We start from the raw sequence: 22371 nt of genomic DNA, 5'->3' as shown, positions 1-22371 counted from the left end.
AGGCCCACATTTTTGGGGACATGGCGGGATATGCCCTAAATAAGGAAAATACACAAATTATCCTTAATGAGGAAATAGAATGGGCTGACTCCAGAGTGGTGGAAAAGGCAAGGTATGTTGGGGTGAACGTATTGGCTAATACCGACTTGATTGTTGAAAAAAATCTAGCCCTACTAGCCATCGAGACTAATAGCTCATTGTTTAGACTGAATAATTTGCACCTTTCTTTAGTAGGTAGATGTAACGTTTTACAAATGATCGTTTTTGCCTAAAATGTTTAGAGTAATTCCTTTAGAATTTTTGAATCAATTGCTAAAGAAGTTTGATAACCTCTTTTCACTATTTGCCCGGGCCTAATCTCAGCCCAGAAGGTCTATAAAGTTTTTATCATTCCCAAAGGATAGAGGTGGATGGGTCCTGCCCAACCCAAAACTGTGTTATTGGGCGACTATGCTGCAGCACTGTCCCGTGTTATTACAAGATTGTTCCATTGATCGGACTTTGGATCCTCCCTCGCAGTTTGAACTCTTAATTGGGCCCGGACCCTGGGCTGTCTGTGGCGGCAACTTTATTTTGGGGTATTACAAAAGGGTGAGATTCAAGACCCTTGTAGGAGTTTATAAGGCTTTTACCACTGTTTGCAAATTCTTAGGCATTGGTAGATTGAGTTTTTATACTCCAAACAGGAAATAACGAGAAACTACCTGAGATCTTTGGGGACCATTATTTGGCACCTTGGATCAAGGCTGGGATAGATAAACTGGGTGCATTCTACTCTCTTGTTGGAATATTATCATTTAGTGATTTAAGAAGCAATTTTGCCCTTTATTCACAGGAATTTTTAAAAATATCTACAAATTTCTACAGTGCAAGGGAATGGCCCCTCCGGTTTTGGTAAAGGTGAACTCATGGAGAAACTGATCGACAGTAACCCTCCTAAAATAGGGACTATTTATAATCCCCTTAATAGCCTGATGACAGATGATCTGAGCAAATACTTTGGTGACAAGTTAGGAGATTTAGTAATCGGCGTGGACCTGCCAGGGACAATTCACAGCCATTAAAAAAAGAAGAGGCCCGTAATCTGCTCATAATCGGCCCACATAAAGGGGCCAAAGTTGAGACATAATAAATTGGACGGGCGCCCGCCACCATTTTCCATGCGGTGAGATAAAGGAAGGAAGGATCGTGCTGGAAACCGAAAGGCAGCAAGAGCGTGAAACGGTAACCGGAGGGTAGCAGCGCCTGCAACCAAAGCAGAGTAGGTAAGCAGCGAAGCACTGCGATGAATGAAATTTAAAAAACTATGGGTACCATTTGGCTCTGGCATTTTGAGAACTACACGAGGCGAAAGTGTTTCAAACGTCTTGATTGTTTCATCAGCATAGAGTAAAAAAACTTACTAAAGTCAATAACACTGCCCCACCCTTGGCAAAAACGCAAGCACAGTGTAATGAGCTAGCGGAATTTTTCCACAACAAGGCTACCCAGATCTATTCCTCTTTCCCGACAGTAGCCACAAATCCAGGAGTAGTCGACCAAATACCTCTGAAACATCCTACTCTCCGTGACCGGCCAACCCTTGAACACTTCCCCACTTTAGATCTTGAAATTCTGAATCAATTGGCCCGCCAAGTCAAATCGGGCTCTCCACTTGACCCAGCACCTCCGGAGATCATGTTGCAGGCAAGCCAGGCCACCCTGCCCGCAATTCTGGATCTGTTAAACTCTTCCATCTTATCTTGCACAGTGTCCACTGTATGGAAGAGAGCCATGGTAAGGGCACTGCTAAAAAAAAACAACCTTGACCCAGAAGATCACTCCAGCTACCGCCCAATCTCACTTCTCCCCTGGGTAAGCAAGATCTTGGAGAAATATATAAACATCCAGCTAATTCAATTTCTCGAGAACAACTTGCTACTGGATACCACTCAAACAGGCTTTAGACCCAAGCACAGAACTGAAACCGCTTTGTTAGCGGTTACCGAAGAGTCACGCAGGATACTGGACCAAGGAGGATCAGTGGCAGTGATCCTCCTTGACCTAAGCGCAGACTTCGACACGGTCAGCTATACCACTCTGCTGAACCGTCTATTTAGCATCGGAATAACAGGCAAGGCACTTAGGTGGCTTGACTCTTTCCTGAGCAATAGATCTTTTCAGATCTTTGACGGGGACACAGTGTCAGCCAGCAAACCACTGAGTTGTGGGGTTCCGCAGGGCTCCTCCTTGAGCCCTGCGTTGTTCAACATATATATGAAACCACTGGCTGGGGTCGTCGAACCGCACGGTATCAAGATCATATCGTATGCGGACGATACCCAGCTAGTGGTTTCCTTGGCTCAGGATGGTAACAGGCAAACCTCGGAAGGCCTGATGAAATGTCTAGAGGATGTCAAGGAATGGATGACAGCCTCCTCTTTAAAACTTAATGGAAATAAAACAGAGCTCATGCTCCTGGGCCCAGTATCACCAGTGCCATTTATCTCCCTCTGGCCTCCTTGCCTGGACACCCCCTCTACCCCCAAGGAAAGTGTAAAAAGCCTGGGAGTATGGCTGGATAAAAATCTCTTTTACCATCCAGGCAACCAAACTGTCTGCCACGTGCTTTGGCTTACTCAGAACACTGAGGAAAGTTCTGCCTCTTTTGCCAATGGAAGCCAAACAGGTGGCAGTACAGGGCTTGATACAGTCCCGGCTAGATTTTAATAACGCCCTTTACGTGGGTGCCCCAGAACTGACCTTGCGGAAATTGCAGGTTGTACAGAACGGTGCAGCCCGTACCCTGCTACAGATCCCCCGCACTCAGTCAGCCAGGCCCGGACTAAAAAGATTGCACTGGCTGCCGGTGAAGCAGAGAGTCGCATTTAAGGCATTGTGCATCGCCCACCAGGCCTTCTGGAAGATGGGCCCAGCAATTAATGACAACCTAGTCACCCGCTACCACCCAAGCAGGAATCTTCACTCTACGGAGGCTTTTTTGGCCGTAGTGCCCAAAGTTAAAAGAGCTAGAACCGGAGGCAGGATGTTCTCCCTAAATGCCTCCAAGTTGTGGAACTCACTTCCAGCACAACTTCGCTCCAACCCTAATCTGCTCTCATTCCGCAAACAATTAAAGACCCTTTTGTTTGCAAAGTCCACCGAGACCTAGCTTCTTCCTCAACGCCCAGTTCTGTCTAGAGACTCAGCGCTTGGACGCCCGTGGGGCAGCAATCGCGCTCTATAAATCGACATACAATACAATACAATACAATACAATAGAGTGGCTAAAGAAAGCCCTAGGTACTCGGTGCACAATGTTGGCCTAAGCCCCAAGTAAAGGGGTGGGTGGGCCTGGTGAAAGCGTACAGTGGTAAAATACGAGCTTGCAGTCAACACACAAAGCAATGACCTCAATAATATAAATCAACTTCAAAAGCAATAAAAGAACAGAACAGAGAATACTGCTAACCATTAAACAATAATTCATAGAAACATAGAAAAGGAACGATTGAGCTAAGAGAGGCCAAAAGAAATGCAGACATGGCAACAATGTTCACAAACAAAATCGGGAGATGGGAAACAACAAAACTTAAAAGTGGATGTGAAAAGCAAATTATGAGAATGGAAGAAATGATTAAAAAAAACAATAAACAAGTAGCGGGAAGTCGTCGCCCTGAAAAAATCTGTGTAGGTACAAAGAGTATTTTGAGTCATTGCAATACAAGTGGAGAACTGTGGCAGGAATGGGGTGAAAATATACTAGGCGCATCACTTGAATTTGTACTCATTTTGATTAAAAATACAGAAAAGGCACTAAATTAAATACAAAAAAAATTGAAAGAATTGGAAAAAGAAGGGATATCATGTAAAATTGAAAAGCTTGAAAAAGCAGTAAAGCAAAGAAAGCAACCCAAATTTAAAAGGGATAAAGAGGACTGTGAGGAGGGGAGGATATTAACCTTTGCGAAAAGGTTCGATACAATACGGAGAAAAAAATCAACTAGACAGCACAGCAAGAGAGCAATCGAGCGGTGAATTCCTAACAGAGACAGACTACAGTGAATAGGAAGTGGTCGCCACCCCATTCACCAACAGCAAAAAGATTTTTTTTTTTTTAACCAAGATGCGCCTCACATTACAACAACAGTGGGACAGAAAAAACCCACCAATAAGGAGAAGAGGGAGAGGGCGTAGACGAGGAAACATCAGAGCATCGAAGGAGAAAAACAAAGAGAGATACGATGGGAAAGGGATCAAGAAAGAGTTGGAGTCCAGACAAGAGGGAGTGTTAAACAAGTAAACAATTATGACAAAAAGAGACTCGGGAACTTACTCAATCTGTGCACTTGAATGATAATTTAGGAAGACACTATGCTTCTGAAGAAAGGATTACATTTTTGTCCTACAGCACATCTGGACATTGCAGAAACAAGAATCGATCTTTACAAATATATTCGAAATATCAAACAGGCCAAAATCTTCGGAATGAGAAGAACCCTCAAAAGTGAAGCATAGTTGTAATCTAATGGTGAAGGAGGGATCCACCCTCTTTGCCCTCATGACTTTGGAAGATGACACTATGACCTAAGAACCAGGTGAAATTGACGATGAAATACTGCCAATGGGAGCTGGGTTAAGCGGAAAACAAAATCATTTTTCTATCCCAATTTACGAGCAAGGAATAAAATTGATATTTTCCATGAGGCCAAAAATCAAAGATTAATACACAATGGAGACTATTTGGTTGAAGAACAACTTAAAACAGCAAGAGAAGGCAGCTCTTAAAAAAAACAAGAAAATTAAACTATAGACATAAAAGACAAAGGAGGGAATATAGACATACTCAACAAATCATAAGCAAATCGACAATTAATGGATAAGCTTGTTACAGTCGTCTGCCCAACAACCCCACCAAGGAGATAAAAGAAACATTAACAGCAAATCTCAATAAATGTCTGAAAAAGGAAGTGATCGATAAGGAAGAATACAAATATCTAACAACAGATCATCCGATCACACCAACAATATATTTTTTACCGGAAATCCATAAAATCAGACAAAATCCCAGGAGAAGACCAATGTGTCAGCAAGACGCTCAATATTAGAACCGGTTTCTAACTACTTAGATAATATTTTGCCACCATTAGTGAAAGATTCGAATTCATCTCTCAGAGACACAACTGGAATACCCTGGCTACAAATGTATGAACTCATCACAATGGATATGGGTTAGCTTTATACAAGCATTGAACATGAGATAGGTCTCCATGCAAGTGAATAAGTTTTGGAACAAAGGAACACCGATTTTTATCATCATAATCGGATGCTCCTGGAAATGATGGAGACATGCTTGTTTAATAATATACGGTACAAAAGGGGGTGGTACCGCTTTTGGCCGCCATAAGTGTGGCAGGGTATGCTGAGCCGGGCTGAAGACGGCTGGAATGCCAGAAACCAGTCCTCGGAAGCTTGTTTCGGGTCCAGGGAAGACATGGCTTGGCAGTTCGGGCTGGACTGTTCCCATGAGGCACAGGGTCAGACTGATTTGCATATAGCCATGTCTGAACTGGGGTGGCAGAGTGGGCTAAAGAACGGTGATGGATTAAACTCAGATATTTTGACTGGGTGTGAGTGTTTGATTGATTCAGATGCTCCGTCCATCACCACCCCCTTTTGTACCGCTTTTGGCCGCCATATGTGTGGCAGGGTATGCTCAGACGTGAGTCCCTTGCTCACTTTGCCACTGGATTCAAGCAAGCCGGGCTGAAGACGGCTGGAATGCCAGAAACCGGTCCTCGGAAGCTTGTTTCCGGTCCAGGGAAGACATGGCTTGGCAGTTCGGGCTTGACTGTTCCCATGAGGCACAGGGTCAGACTGATTTACATATAGCCATGTCTGAACTGGGGTGGCAGAGTGGGCTAAAGAAAGGTGATGGATTAAACCCAGATCTTTTGTCTGGGTGTGAGTGTTGGATTGATTCAGATGCTCCGTCCATCACCACCCCCTTTTGTACCGCTTTTGGCTGCCATAAGTGTGGCAGGGTATGCTCAGACGTGAGTCCCTTGCTCACTTTGCCACTGGATTCAAGGAAGCTGGGCTGAAGACGGCTGGAATGCCAGAAACCGGTCCTCGGAAGCTTGTTTCCGGTCCAGGGAAGACATGGCTTGGCAGTTCGGGCTGGACTGTTCCCATGAGGGACAGGGTCAGACTGATTTGCATATAGCCATGTCTGAACTGGGGTGGCAGAGTGGGCTAAAGAACGGTGATGGATTAAACCCAGATCTTTTGACTGGGTGTGAGTGTTTGATTGATTCAGATGCTCCGTCCATCACCACTCCCTTTTGTACCGTGTTTAATAATATATTCATTTTCAACAGAGTAAAAGTTACACAAATCAAAGGTAGTGCTGTAGGCTTTTTATTTTTGCCAAATTAAGACAACCTTACAATGGGGTGGTGTAAGCAGCAGAGCGCCTGCATCCCCAAGAAAGATAAATTTACTGAAAAAACAATGTGGCTTCGCTTCATTATTGATCTTTTTTATATAGGATGGCACCAATTAAGTTTCTCAACGTATGCTTCAAATTCTTAACAACAACCAAGTCAAACTTCAATTCACATATGACATCAGCACAACAAGTGTAACCTTCCAGAACACTCAGATTTACATCCACAATAATATGCTTCAGACAACTTTGCACAGAAAGGATACAGCTACTAATGAGGTTTTACAGGTGGAGAGCTTCCATCAAAAAAGCTTTAAATGGTGCATCCCATATGGGGAATTCTTGAGAATAAAAAGTAGTTGTTCATTAAACACTGAATTTGAAAAACACAGTCAGACAATTTGTGAACGTTTCAAAATAGGCAAATATCCCAAAAATATAATAATAAAATCTATGTTGGAGAGAGCCGGAAAAAAGCAGGGAACACAAATGTTGCAATACAAAAAAAGGAATCCAATCAGATAAGAATAACAACATATTCTGCAGAATCGAATTAACTATGTCACATATTGAGAAAACACTGGAGACTACTGAAACTGGACTCAGCTGTGGCAGAAGTAACAGGAGATCATCCCAATATAACATATACACGGGCCCGAAACTTTAAAGAGTGATTAGTACACAGTCACTTGAGAAAAAGCAATAAGAAGACATGTATAAAATTCCCAGGCTTCTGAAAATACAATTATTGCAAAGCCTGCAAAACAGCAGAAAATCAAAAAGAATTTATCCTGGAAAAGGGTCACACATTGGCAATAACGCAATATATCCCGTACAAATGCAAATATGTAGTATACGTGATTGAATGTCCCCGCAAATGGCGTTGGAAGTACCACCACTAAAATAAAAAGAGGATTATTGAACATATCTGTGCCACCCAAAATAAAGAAAGCAGTGATAAAACACATGGAGCTACAACTTGGCAGCAAATGGGAAGATCTCCACTAGTATGCCATTGATCAATAGTTCCATCTGGAAGAGGGGAAAACAGAGAAAAACTCTCACGCCAGAGAATCTAGGTACATATTATCACTATGAACTCTTGACTCCGAAAGATTTGAATCAGGACGAAGAGCTTTATGTACACTTATGACACAGCAATCAAATAAAAACATTCTCTGGATGACAGATACAACAAAGCTTTACAAGAACCATCCCTGAAACTGAGAAAGAAAGACTTATCAACAAGTATGAGGAAGCAGCAGGGATGTGGAATTCCTATAGCCCGATGCCCAGGACATATTGTTTGTGGTCAAGGGCAGCAAGTTTTCATGTGTATTTTGTCCTTGGGGCAAGTAGGCCCAGCCCCCTGCAGCCCAAACGCTTTGCCTGTCAGTTTGCAGTACCACATTATGGCTCAGGGAAAGGCACTGTCTGCAGTTAAGGTCATATTTCTGTCCATATGTTAATGCTGTTCAAACTTGAATTTATGGTTCATTACTTGAAAGCCTTTATTATTAGGGTCAGCACTCTATGGAAATCTTGTAAGCTCTGACTGCAATACTGACAGTGGTTCCAGTATAAAAATTGTTTACACATGTTTTTAAAGTTTAGCAATATGAGGCTATGTATAATGATCCCAGAAAGCTCTCTGTTGATGCAAATATTTTCAGGAGCTGATAAGCAAGATTGATGATTCTTTGCTTTCAAAATAAAATGTTCATATAAAAATGAAAGCAGGAAAGAAAAACATTAAAAGTGTAGGTACCATTTCTTTGCAGCATCATTTAGTAACATGTTGATACATACTAGTATTTCCAAAAAATATTCATAATGGAAAATCAGTGTAATCGGTTTCAATAAGAGTGTGGGAAACACAAATAAACAAGCATTGACAAAGCCAGTCGGTCTGAAATTGGTGGTCAGCTTTTTAGTTTTGTCAATGTGTGACTTGTTTAGGCATTATTTTGATAAAACCTTATTGGTGTGGGAGCAGCCAAGCCCTAACCATTATAACAAACATTAGCAAAATGTGTTTTTGGTCTCAAAAAGCACACTGCCACAGTATCTACTGGCACTAAACAAAACTACGCTGTGTGCCAATATGCTCCTTGTGAAAGAGCAGAACACTGTCACTCACGGGTGGGGGGGGGTGAGAGGAAAAAGAGGAGAGGAGAGGGAGAGAGAGAGAGAGAGAATTTTAATAAACTCAAAAAATCACTGTCAACGCCAGACCAAATTAGGGGCCCAATTATTAAAGAAAGTTTCAAAAGTGCACTCGTGGTATCTTATGTCCTTGCTCATAGGGTGTCCTTTCTCAGGCGCTGAGACGTCCCTTCTGGAATGATTAGTTGCACCATACAAATAAGAATAAAAATAATAATAAGTGCAGCTATACGGCTTTCGAGAATTCCCAAGAATGTAAAAAACTATGACAAGAAAAAGTAGTACTAGAAAATATATGTGAACTGCATTTTAGCATGAGCAAATATGCATGTGTAGATTTGCTCATGCGAAAATCTGGTTTGACTTTGGAAGAAGGTTTACGTCTGCCAATGGCAGGAATAATTTGTCAACATTTCTCAGTATGGGCAAAGATTAGTGAAGCGTTGTGGAAAACCATTAAAACATGCAAGTTAGTAGGTTTGCACAGACTCAATAGGGTATTCTAACCCTTGAACAATTGCTTAATACTACTTTCAGCCCCAGTATGTAGATCTGCAGTAACGTGGCAAAATAAGGGGATTGCAAGTATTCAAACACTACTATGGTATGAGCCTTGGCATAATCAGAGAGGCTATATCAGAGCTCTCATATAATGAGATTGTTGCCACAATTTGTCGTTGCACTACATGTCACCAAAGGCACAAGTGGATTTTGTTGCAGGTCAAGTAGATTTATGAAGCAACCTTCCCCATAGACAAGTTGACATTTTATTAAATTCCACACCCTTGAAGCGGTAAATATAAGACATAGAAAAACCAAAAATAAAATAATCTAGGAAAAAAAACATCTACAATGGACAATCAAATGAATAAACACTATGAAAACAGAGACAACTGGGAAAAGATTATATCCTACAACTCAATCATGAAAAGAACCAACAGTGCAGTTGGAAAAAACTATGGAAATAATTCAAAGTTGATTGCTTATAATCATGTACAGAGAATAAGGAGCAAGACTTGGTTAAATTCTGCAATGAACATTGGCCCACTCTGAAAATCATGTATATGATTGGAGACATTAAAGATTGAAATAGTTTGTTAGCAATTATTACACCAACTAAAGGATACGAATAACAATCAGATACCTATACATCCCACTGCAAACTGGTGGACCATTCACCCAATGAAGCACACACATGGGCAGTGCAATTGCCATCATCAAAGGATCAAACAAAATAGCAAATAAAAGACCCATTAGAGGGCTTAATGAAAACTGTGAAGCAAACCTGCAATGTAAAACAGTACATTAGCACTACAAACCAAACGAATTATTTGGATACAGCCCTAAGACTCAAAGCTACACAAAATACATGTGCGGCAATGAGGAGGCAAAGCCGCTCTAGCGATGTTAAAAATACAACCCCACAAGCACTTTAAAGATTGAGACACTTCCTTAACTCTTGCGTAATTCACTTAGAACACTTCCTGTAATTAGATCACTGACATAACATCGACACTCATAATATCGACCTACAAAATTATCAAAACATAAATATCGATATACTGTACTTATTTAAAAAATACACAAATATCGACACTTAAATATCGTCAAACAGTATCGATATCACTAATATTGGTGATAATAATATTGTCATAACTAATATCTAAAACATTAAATACACATACAAAATGACACAAATATCGATAAGAAAAATATAAAAATATCGACACGTTAAAAATATATTTAACACACTATACAATAAAAAAATAAATATCACAAACACAACATAATGAATAAAAAAATTAAGTTAAATTATCATTACAAAAATACCTTTAACATAATTAAATTCACCAAAATACTTCTTACAAATATATAAAACAAATGATTTTCATTTTACATTCAATGCAATATAAATTACAAATAATATACTTTTATACTTTTAAATAAAGTAAGAATAAAAAAAGTTGAACTGAACATTAATTAGCGTTTCCCATATAAGGAAATAACTGCCAAATTAATTGAAAACATTAGTAACAACCAATAAAAAACACCTACAACTTAAATAACCCAATAAGATTCAAAGCACAATTAAACAAACACTATATAAACTAAAGAAAATGTAACATTATTTTATGCACCAACAACAAAATGAAGAATAAGGGGAATCTCTGCAGGATTGCTTCTGCAACATTGGACTTCCTCACTGAAAGCTCTGATTTCAACTTCACAAAGTAAGTAAAATATCTATTTAATGTTACAACAGTATAACATAATCGAAAAGCAGGTTTTACAATAATTTAACGTCTTTTTAAATTATATCTCCTCTAGAGTAACTCCACAAGACACTCAACTAACTACAAACATCATCAAAAAATCACCTTGCCAAAAAAGTATGAATCTAAATTAAACTTTTAAAACAACTATAAATCCCAAACCAAAACGCCCACTAACCACACAAACCCCAAAATACAGAAAATGCTGCTAAACACATTTATTAAAGTTATTATTTTTGCCTGCAGGAAATAAAATTAAATATTAAAGCCAAGCACCAACAGAAACACCCCAGTGTCAAAAAAAGTTCAACATATTCAAGCATGTAAGTATAATTTTGTATAAAAATCTTTATTACAATAAAAAACAATTACAATACATTTTATATTTTTATATACATTTCTCATAGCATTTAAAACATCAGAATGGCTGAAGTTGCAAACTTCATACCTTTTCAGAAGGAAAATGTAATAATGGTACATGGGATATGTCTAGACCCAAGAAAAACAGACAGGCAACAAAATAAATTGAAAATGCAGCAAATATTATTCAAATGCATTTTATGGGAGTGCTAAAACAAAAGAAACTACTGTATTAAATGTTAAGGAACATAACCACCCCCTAACATAGCTGAAATAGAAGTGAGAGACGCTTTAGACACTCTGAAAAAAAGCTAGCACTAACTCTCAAAAACCTACTACTGAAATACTAAAGGACATACTCCCCATAGTTCCAGAACATGTAACTGGCTGATATGGCTCTGCACCTTGTGAAGCCACGCTCCCCAAGGAGCGTGGCCGGGCACAGCGTGAACCAGTGGTCTCCTGGTTCAGTCGACTCTTCGTCCAATTTGCCTTGCCCTTGCAATCCTGCGCCCCTTGGATTAGCATTGTCAGGCTTCCTGCTTTCACATGCAGTCCTGTGTGGGTGGACCAGCTTCCAAATTGTCCCCACCACCGTGTTCCTCTTGAGACAATAAGACACCCTCCCAGTTGCCAGTTCTCCACTCGGCGCCTTCCTCACTCAGTCCGGCGTGCCCGCCATAATCTGGCGTTGCAGCATTTTTAAAAGGACCGTGTACCTCTGGTATATAAACCCACTTCATCTCAGCCACAGTAATGGTGGTACATCCGGAAGTCCCACTTTCCTTTGCCTGACCTCAGACTCCTATCTGGGAGTGGAAAACTGGCATTGGGATGTCCAGAAGGGCACCATTTCTTACGAGACAGGGCAGATCAACCTCAAAGTCGGCTGAGGAGTCCTCCGCTCTCCTTTCATCTTGACAAGCCTCTATGCCTTTTTCTAATAGCAGCCATCAACTTTTATGATAAATCTTTAGAGAGAAGAGTAAGGCATGATAGCAAGTTCTGATGTTGTTCAGATTAAAAAGGTTATGCAACAAAGCCTTACATTCAGTCAGCAACTTTGAACAACTTGCTACGATGTGAGTCAGACTTTCCGCATGTAAAGCCTACATTTAGAACACAAAGGTTTCCTTGACCATTTTGGCAGGCAGTTGTTAAGTTTGGTACAGGCCAAAACACACAGGAAGGAACTTGCTTTTAATGAAGAACCACATTAAAACAGTTAAGTATGATTGCGGGCAGGGTTGTTTGTAAGAGTCAATGACTATCCATGTATGGCTTCTGTTACTAAAGTCTCTCATGTCCCTTTACCATTAGATCGTATCTTCGTTAACATGATTTGTATATCATCTATTTCCTCTCGCTATGTTTAAATGTACTTGAATGATGTATTGCTGGAGATCTGCATGTTTCAAGAAAAAGAGTATGGATGATTGTATAGCATATATGTGTACAACCGACCAGTTGGAAAATAAAACCTAATAAATAAAGATTTTGAAGAGGGCATGCAGTAGTGTTGATTCCCATAGTTCAATAGCCTTAAGAGCATTCACAGCCAGATCGAAAGCCCGCCAGAGTTTGGAGTTTCCATTTAGATTTTTACCCATATTTCAGCACACAGTGTCGACTGATCGGACAGCCTTAGTAGTGACATATACTTAAGTAAAGAGCTGTGTTGTACTAACACCTGGTTTGGCAGACCAAATTCCAGCGGCAACTGGGCTGGGTAAGTGCTATGCAGTAGGCAAAAAGGAAATGCCTTGCTTTGTACAGAGTTAAAAAAGGGCCCAAACTTCCCCGGGAAAGCCACTGTGCCAAAGCTCATTGTTGAGATAAGCTTGGCTTTTATCACTACAAAAAGAGGTGCCAAGATTGGGCTTTATAATTTGCAGTGTAAGGATTGAAAAGCTGCAATTAGTGAGGTGGTTTTTGGCTTTATTGAATCTAGATGTAAACGAAAAAAAGGCATTGGTTTTTCCATAATATGCATGTTACTTTGTCATATTCACTTAAATCTCTCCATCAAATCAATGTTTATATTATACGAATTCATTTTTTTTCCAAATGTGTGCTATGTTTGAAAACATTATACTTAATTTCAGGAACAGTTAACTCATTAAAAAATATATTTAAAAAACAAAATCTTATCTACTTTCAAACAATTTAGAGGACCCAGAAAGGACCTTTTAAAAGGGTACGGTACAGAGCTATTCACTATACAAAACACACAAGTGAAAAACAATAAAGAGAATATAAACGTATTAATGTTTTCAGCTTGATATTCATGAATGACGAATGCTATTCCTCACTACTCGTCCACGACAGTATATGTGCCTGCCACATCACAAACAAGAGAACAAGAGTGTTGGTAACTTCTGCTTCCAGTTTGTGCTGCCATTGCAGTGGAAGCACCCCCGTCTGAGAACAGCCGGACAAAGGGAGTTTCTAAAGAACATTTACCAGGAACTAAAAGTTAAACAGTTCGGTTCTATTCTAATGTTAAGGTGGCTCAGCTGGTCCACTTTTCTCAGTATGGTGTCTGCAATCTGCTTTCAGCTGCAGGCGTAGTTCATGAGGAAAATCGGTATAGTGTAATATCTGGAGATCTCTGACCACTGTGGTTATGCCTAAAGACAATGACAATTGCTACATTTGATGGTATAACATTATTCTAAACAGATTACCTATTACTCAAGTTTACAATCTGCAATTTATAAAGGTTAAAACAACAGGAACTCGGGCTGTCCAAATTGATTAATTACAACTACTTGCATTGGTTTTTCCTTTGAGTTGAGGCTCAGGTATCAAAGGTGCTAGATTTTCAATATAGCTTTTTTATTGTTTGCACTGTGGCTCATTTACAAGCAATATCCATTGAGCAATGTCAGATTGAAATCGAAATGAAAGTCAAGATTGCCAGCTCTCACAAAAGATGAGCCTGGTGCCAAGCCACCAAGGCAAAAGCTGTTACAAAATATAGGTGGTTTGCTTTTCAATTTAATGGTAAATGGAATTGGTTGGTGTCATGTCCTGTTGCCATGGGGCTTAGTGCATAAGGATAAGTAACATTGTGTAAGAAAAAGTCTGGTAAGCATTTTGAAATATGCTGCCGATATATTTACTACAACTTTATGAAAACTTGTTTATACTTAAGACTAAAACAAGGATAATAGTTTAATATATGTCAAACCTTGATTTTTTTGGCATCCCAACTTCGTTTAGGAGCATTATTTCAATAACACATTTATTTCAGATTCCTGAGGTTGTGAAGAGAGTACTTTTAGGACATTTTTTAGCTGTGGTTTGCTGCCTCTCTGAAAATGCAACATTGTTTGTTTCAGTGTTGCATTTCTAGTCAGTTTTCACATACATTTGTAACATTTCAATTGCAAAATGTTTTTGATTTGTAATATGAATGGTATATTGGTATTTTTCTGTTCAGGTGTTCAAGTGGTATCATTTTAAGAACATCTGCATTCCAATAGTTAGGATCCAGCCAATTAAACGTAAAAGTAATTGCACTAAGCAGGGCCATTTACACTAGATATATATTGTACTAGAGTCTCTGTAAGACTTTCATAAGAACAAAGCCCACAGGACAAGTAGCTGCTGCAAATGAGAGGTGTGGGAAGATAATTCATATGTTCCTGAGGCTGTGGGCAGAAATGCAGGATCTGCAGCAGCTGGGATTGACGTTGCCCCAGTAGGACAAAGAGGCCACCACCACTCCGGAGTATGGACCTATTTTACACCATGTAAAAATGTTGAACATCAAAATATATTGCATGCATGCAATGTCTGCTATGATGTGTTCAAGCATTGTAAATGCCATAAAGGCACAGTAACTATGCTGCGACATGTAACCACAAAACACACAAGATGATGGACGGAATGTTGCACAATGGCAAAACATTCACCCCCAGTCACAGATCAGGGTTTAATCCATCGTTATTTTGCTCCCCAAGCCACCCCAGTTCAGACATGGACATATGCAAATCAGTCTTGACCCTGGGCCTCATGGGAACAGTCCAGACCGAACTGCCAAGCCATGTCTTCCCTGGATCGGAATCAAGCATCCTAGGACCGGTTTCTGGCTATCAGCAGTCTTCAGCCAGGATAGCTTGACTCCAGTGGCTTAGTGAGCACGGGACCCACGTCTGGGCATACCCTTCCCACATAGGGTGAACAGCAAAACACACAAGATGATGGACGGAATGTTGCACAATGGCAAAACATTTACCCCCAGTCAAAGATCAGGGTTTAATCCTGTTTTTGCATTTGTCACCCCGAGTGGGATGGGTATGCTCAGACGTGAGTCCCGTGCTCTTCAAACCACTGGAGTCAAGCTACCTTGCTGATGACGGCTGATAGCCAGAAACCGGTCCTCGGATGCTTGATTCCAGTCCAAGAAAGACATGGCTTAGCAGTTCGGGCTGGACTGTTCCCATGAGGCACAGGGTCAAGACTGGTTTGCATATGGCCATGTCTGAACTGGGGTGGTGTGGAGTGCAAAAAAACGATGGATTTAGGCCCAGATCTCTGTACTGGGGAGTATGTATGACACTGTTCTGCATTCTGTCCATCAACTGTTGTTTTTGCATGCGACATGTAACCACAGACCTGGGAGTGTATTACATACAGTGTGCATTAGAATTTGCAAACTAGGGGGGGAAGTGTCTAGGCACAAGGAAGTTGTAAGATTGGTTTTAATCAGCTGCCCAATGCTGTACAAGCAAAAAGAATGGTGCATGACCTTCCACTTTTGTTACAGTTCCGTTGGTGTACCTACAATTTGGTAGGACGTCATTAATATTATCTTTTTTTAAACAAAATTGTGCTTTGGAATGTTGTTTTAAAAAAAAGCAAAAATGTGTAACATCTGTCCGTCAAACTTTTAACACATCAATAGGAACTGCCATGAAGGCGGTTCCTGTCAATGACTGGCAGACATCTCTAAATTTTGAGAATGGGTACACTGTCAGGAGGATGGAGTATTTTACTCCATCACCATGACAGAGTAAACACACAACTCCACACTATTAATCAGGCCCCAATTCATAAGGTAGAATCTTTGACCAGATCAAACCTGGTTGGTGTATCTGATCCACGCTATAGTGTGGTCAGTCTTGCCTTGAGCCTAGGCCACGGTCTACTGCGACCATTGACTACTATTGGCACTTTATGCTTTTTGGCGCGGTTTCTATTTAGAACTTTGAAAATGTATACCCTTAATGGATTTGTGTCAGTTTGCTTATTACATTTTGTCTATATTTTTCTAATACGTTGTAGGATTTTTATTGTTTTGCATTCTGACTTCATTATTGTTTTGGTCTTGCATAAATAATTTACACATTGACCTAAGTAAAGCCTGTCTGCTTGGTACTAAAGCTACCAGGCGCTGGGGGTTCAGGTTAATTTAGTGGCTTTAAGGGTTCACCCTGATAAGGCTTGTGATTATTCCTTGAGTTGGAAAGTCATACACCCCAAATAATAATTACATTTGTTATACATATCTATTTAGGTTTAAAGGCACTTCAGCTAATTCATGGCTGGTTCTGACTGCTTGAGTCATGAATAGATAATTCAGTTAAAATAAATAATCTAGTTTTATGCCCAAAATAGAAATGGACAAAAAAAATTAAAACTTACTCAGAGTCGTCTCCACTTTCTTCTAAGTTTGTCCTGAGAGAGTGTCCCAACTGAATCCTATAGAAATGGTGAAAAACACATGATAGAGTAAATATTAGTGGCTAAAACAGTGCATTTTTAGATAGAATTTCGGGCATCATAACAAATGTCACTACTATTCTGCTATAATAGGCCACATTTGTCAAAATGAGTGTTGTTATCTAGCCCTAAGATTGCTACATCTATAGGATGAACCTCTAATAGGAAATCACACATAGATACGAATAGATAAATCATTTGTGTGCTACTAAGGCAGTATTAATGTAATAGGGAAAAAAAACGGAAGAGAGATGGTGGTTGCAAATCTCATAATACTGGACTTATGTTATGTTATGTTAAAAATTTGTTAGAGCGCAAACAGCTGCCCCAGCAACGGGGCCTTTCCAGCGCTAAACCATGAAATAACAGCTGAGGGGGAAGGGAAGGAGCAGCGAGAGGCCTAGGACATAGGGAACAGATGAGTTTTAATTGCCTTACGGAAGGCAAGCAAGTTATTCAGGGAACGAATGTGCAGTGGCAGAGAGTTCCAAAGTTTGGCCCCAAAAACTTTGAAGGAGCGGCCACCCATTCCACAGAGCTTAGTTCGAGGAACCGATACAAGGTGTTGACCTGAAGAGCGCAAATTGCGCTGAGGAGTGTAGGGTACCAAGAATGGGCGAGTTCAGGACATTCAGATTTAAGAATTTTAAAAGCAGTGGCCTTAAATTGAATCCGAGATTCGATTGGCAGCCAGTGAAGTCTTTGAATGGTAGTTCTAACGGAGCATCTATTATTATAGAGGATTGAGGCCTCCTCTGCAGAAGCAGTTCTAAATAGAACATCCATTGCTCAAAAGATACTAGCGTATAAGGAGTGTTCAGTTCGCCATCTTCTGCATTGCAGATTCTGAGGACTCAGCACTCTTTACATTACAGGACCTTTTCGTAGCCTTTGGCACTGTATACCAGCCCAAGTGGCAGAAGAGACTAGTTGGGGTTCTAAGGTGCCTTGACTAATTTTTATCGAATTGGAAGGCTAGTGTTGGATTGAATCAGTACCTCGCCAGTCACCCGAGGTGTCCATCTGGGCTCCTGTCTATCTCTATTTTCAATATCTATGTTCAGCATCTGCACAATTTATTGGTTAATGTTCATTATGATGCAACAAAGGTTATGTGCTGCCTATCAAATGACTAGAAAACAGACACATTCAAAGTAGTTAGAGTTGCTGACGCAAAAGTGAACAGATAAAAACTGTCTACCCTCAAATGCCACAATTTTCTGTTATTTGGCACTGATCAATGTCTGAGAAATGGCATGGCACTATATCGCTTTTTCTTGGTAGGAACATGAAAATGAGATATTGGACAGGGTTAATATATTAGGAGTGTTGTCTGATGAATAGATGACAATGGATGTCATGTTAGTACGATCATCTGGTACTAAGTATGTTGTTCAACTCCAGGAGAAAACCAGCAATAAGCTTTTGGGGGAAACCTATGCAGTAAATACTCAAAATTTGATTTGAAAACGATAGCATGGATATACTCAAAATTTGATTATGGTAATGTCGTGCTGGCTGATGCCTCAAAATCAAATGTTAGGAAGCTGCATGGGCTGTAGAACTCGGAATTAAGAATAGTATTTACTCCTCCCATTACTATGCACACCTCTTATTTAAGTTGCGTTGGTTGCAAGTGGCCTCTAGGATCACTCCTAATACTCACATGATTGCATAGCTTTTTATACAGGAGTGCACATGGCTTACTTAAAATATAGTTTCCCCTAGAACCAGCCCAAACGAGCCTTAAGATCTCTAGCACAAATACGCCTTAAGATCTGTTGGAAGAAGCGTTTGATACCTCTAAAATGAGGTAGAAAGAAGCTGGACTAGAACTTGCTTCCAGGTGATCTCAGGCATATTCAACAGTTTATCCTGCTAAATACCCATCTTTTTGAATAATGTATGTTTAAGCAGTATTTCAGTATTTTGTTGCCCTTGGTTTTTTGTGATGTATAAATATTTATCTGATTTTAACACCAAAATGCAAATCTGGTCACCATGGGAAACTACTGTATAAGAAGTTAATGAGGCCACATGCAGGAAAACAATGATAAGAAAAGCCAGGATTGTGAAAATAAGCAGTGCAATCATTCAGAAACCAGACTGGATAAGACTTTAAAGTTAATTCAAGATGAAATTATAATCAGAAGAATTGAGGTAGACATGCACGTGTTTGCTAAATAGAGGCACACAAGCAACCTTTGTAACAAACATCTATTTACACACAAACCAATCATAAGCAGCATGTACGGACAGACAAAGGCATGGATGGGTGCACTTCCAGAAACACTGATGGCGGCAGATAAATTGATGAATGAAAAATTAAGAAAATACATTTTGTCTTTATGATGTCAAGAGTTTTACCTGCATACATTTAAATCCTTTTGAGGGATCAATGTTCTGGAAATGTTGTTCTGGTTTGTATTGCAATAAATATGACAGTGTTGAGTAAAACTGTTTTCTTTAGCTGCTTTGCCGCGGCGGACATTTCACCGGGGTGCGGCCGAATCTGACCCGTGCGCAGATTGGACGCTCCCCCGCCATCCTATACAAACACCCACCGTGACGTCGGACGGCCATCTGACGCATGGAAAAGAATATTGAGCAGAACCATTTGTGTCTGAAAAATCAGTGCAGGTTCAAGCCAGTTACTTACGTGAAACTGCAGTTCTCCAGCGTTAGAATTATTCATATATACGCATGTTGAATCATTCCCCCTCCCCCCCACCTCAGGAAGCACCACTGGTTCCCCACTCAGAAGAGATGTCACTTCAAGATGCTGAACCACAAATACAAAGCCCTGCACAACCAAGGACCAGCATACATCAACCACCGCCTGAACTTCCACCAACCCGCAAGACATCTCTGCTCTGTCTCCCTTTCCCTCGCCCACACACCTCGCATCTATCCAATAACAGTGGAAGACGCTCCTTCTCCTACCTCGCACCTAAGTCCTGGAATGACCTACCCCTTCACCTTCAGACTTCCTCCTCTCTGCTGGAATTCAGGAAAGGACTCAAAAACTGGCAGTTCAACTGAGCCCTAACTCCGCAGCAAGACTCTCAACCTTAATACTCTCAAGGGTGATTAGCCGCACTTTACAAGTCTGGTTTGATTGATTGATCAAGCGGCAACTCATGCAAAGACTACATACAATTGAAAACACCAGTGCCAAAGTCACTCTGGAGGTCACCAGAAGCGCTCCCATCACTCCATGCCTCGTTGAACTGCATTGGCTACCTATCCAGAAATGCTGCACATTCAAGCTGCTAATTTACGTCTATAAAGCCCTCCACAGCACAAGACCAGCATACCTCAATGACCACCTCCAATTCCACCAACCCTTATGAGATCTATAAGCTACCTCTCTCTCTCTCTCTCTGGCTCTCTCCCTCGCTCGCATACCCCACATCTGCAGAAGCAAGACAGGAGGAAGAGCTTTCTCCTTCATCACCGCAAACAACTGGAACAAATTTCCTCAACACATCAGTACTGCCAATACACTTCACAACTTCTGCAAGGAACTTAAAACCTAGCTGTTCCACTAGGAGCACAACCGGGCTTATGCTCCTGCTCCAGAGCCTGGATACCCTCATGGGTGTTAAGCTGCGCCATACAAACAACAAGAGACACTCATTCAACATTTATTTACTTATGATTCTTACATAGCGAAGCGCTTACCTTGAAGTATGTCATTGTACTTTACAATTAACAAAGAAACCAGGGTCTCCAACATAAATTAAAATGTAGGAATAAAATGTAGGAACAGCAAGAAAGAACCAGGATATACTGCATGTTTAAGACAAGTCAGTAACAAAATGTGGAAGGTGGGACTTAGTGGGAGGAAATCTAGGTTAAAAGGGAATGTTATGTTTTTCATCTGACAGGAGGGGAGTGGGAAAGGTTTAAATGCTCACACTGATGTATACTAAATAACAAAGTTTGCGGTTTTTTCTCGGAAAAGGACAATGTGTTCTGAGCAACTTTGCTCCTGTGGGAATGAGCTTCTTAGAGAGTGAAAATAATCTTGTTGCAGCAGAGTGGAATCTGATTGATTCCAGTCGCATAACTTCATTGATTTTGGATATATAGTAGTTCTCCCACAAGAAGAATTCCACCGGGGACAAGAAACGAGAGCCAACCCAAGCTTAAGGTGAATAAATTATTTATTCTCAAATTTCGCCACCAGCATAACGTTTCGGCCTAACCAGAGGCCTTGGTCACATGACGCTAATGAAGTAGCAGTTTCTATTTAAAGTGCAAGTGTGCAAAAACCTGTTACATGATTGGTTGTCACCCTAGCTAGAATTGTTAAACACAGAGAAAATACTGGGCGCATCATATTCAACGTTATACTTTCGCATTAAAAAGTTTCAACGTTTCAAAACTTCATAATGAAGTTAACCTTTTCCATGCTCATGACGAGCTGAGCTCGTCATGAGGCACGGTGCTCCGGTGCTCATGACGAGCTCAGCTCGTCATGGGCTGTGGAACGCTCAGGTGCGGGGATAATTCCCCTGCTGTGCTGAGCGTTCCACGGGAACCAATGCACCTGTGACGAGCTGAGCTAGTCATGAGCACAGGAGCACTGTAGCTCATGATGAGCTGAGCTCGTCATGAGGGCCCCCCTTCTCCCCCCAGCACAGCGGGGGAATTAACCCCGCAGCGAAGGGGTTAAAACATGACTCACAATACCTAACAGGAAATAGAACAATTAGATATAGTAAATAGCACCATTGGTACCAATAACCAGCAATATTAAACATTTAAGTCTCATAGCGTGGTAAACAGAAATTCATTCGAGTTCCTTAATTTAGAAACAAAGTGAAATCAAGAAAGGAATTTCACCAAATATAACCCAAGTGGGTGAAATCAATAGCCCATGCGAAAGATGTAGCCCCAGAATTTCTCAAGCCTGGCTGTTGGTTCATATATAATGCAGTTTTATGCTGTAAAATCAATTCACCGCTTTGAACGTTTCAAACCTGATATAACCCCAGTGGGTACAATCCATCATCATCAAGAACAATTTTGAACGTCCCTGGTTGTACTACATTAATTATACAACTAACTCATGTAACAGAAGTGAATTTCAGAAGTGCAAAGACCTGTGTAATAAAATCAATTTTTATATATTTCCCTTTAAGATAAAAAAACATTAAATGTTTAAGAATACATTAGAATGTGCATGATGTTGATTACGTCACTGAATTACATGTAGAAAGGAGACCACGAACTAATGACACTCCCTAGGTTGCTCTCTTCGGGGCAGTTTATTAATACATCATTTTACCCTAGGGGAGAGCGGCTAAAGTGGGACTTTGAACTACAGTTGGCAGGAAGGTGCAGATAGGGGCCTAAGAAAAGCACTTATAAACACGTGTAGAAATCGACACACGTATTGAGGCCCGA

At 40.5% G+C, this 22371-nt stretch overlaps 1 protein-coding gene across 3 annotated transcripts in view; it reads right to left on the bottom strand.

Moving 5' to 3' along the window:
* The window catches only part of CENPH (centromere protein H), a 368725-nt gene that overhangs the window by 215607 nt on the left and 130747 nt on the right, over positions 1–22371 (bottom strand). For all 3 annotated transcript variants that reach the window (XM_086960717.1, XM_086960719.1, XM_086960718.1), the window contains exon 5: positions 16879–16935. In XM_086960717.1, coding sequence (XP_086816843.1) covers positions 16879–16935 — 57 coding nt within the window. The remainder of the gene's footprint in view (positions 1–16878; positions 16936–22371) is intronic.

Source organism: Lissotriton vulgaris, chromosome 3_1 (assembly GCF_964263255.1).
Source record: "Lissotriton vulgaris chromosome 3_1, aLisVul1.2, whole genome shotgun sequence".
Classification (NCBI taxonomy): Eukaryota; Metazoa; Chordata; class Amphibia; order Caudata; family Salamandridae; genus Lissotriton; species Lissotriton vulgaris.
This window is presented reverse-complemented; position numbering and strand designations above follow the sequence as displayed.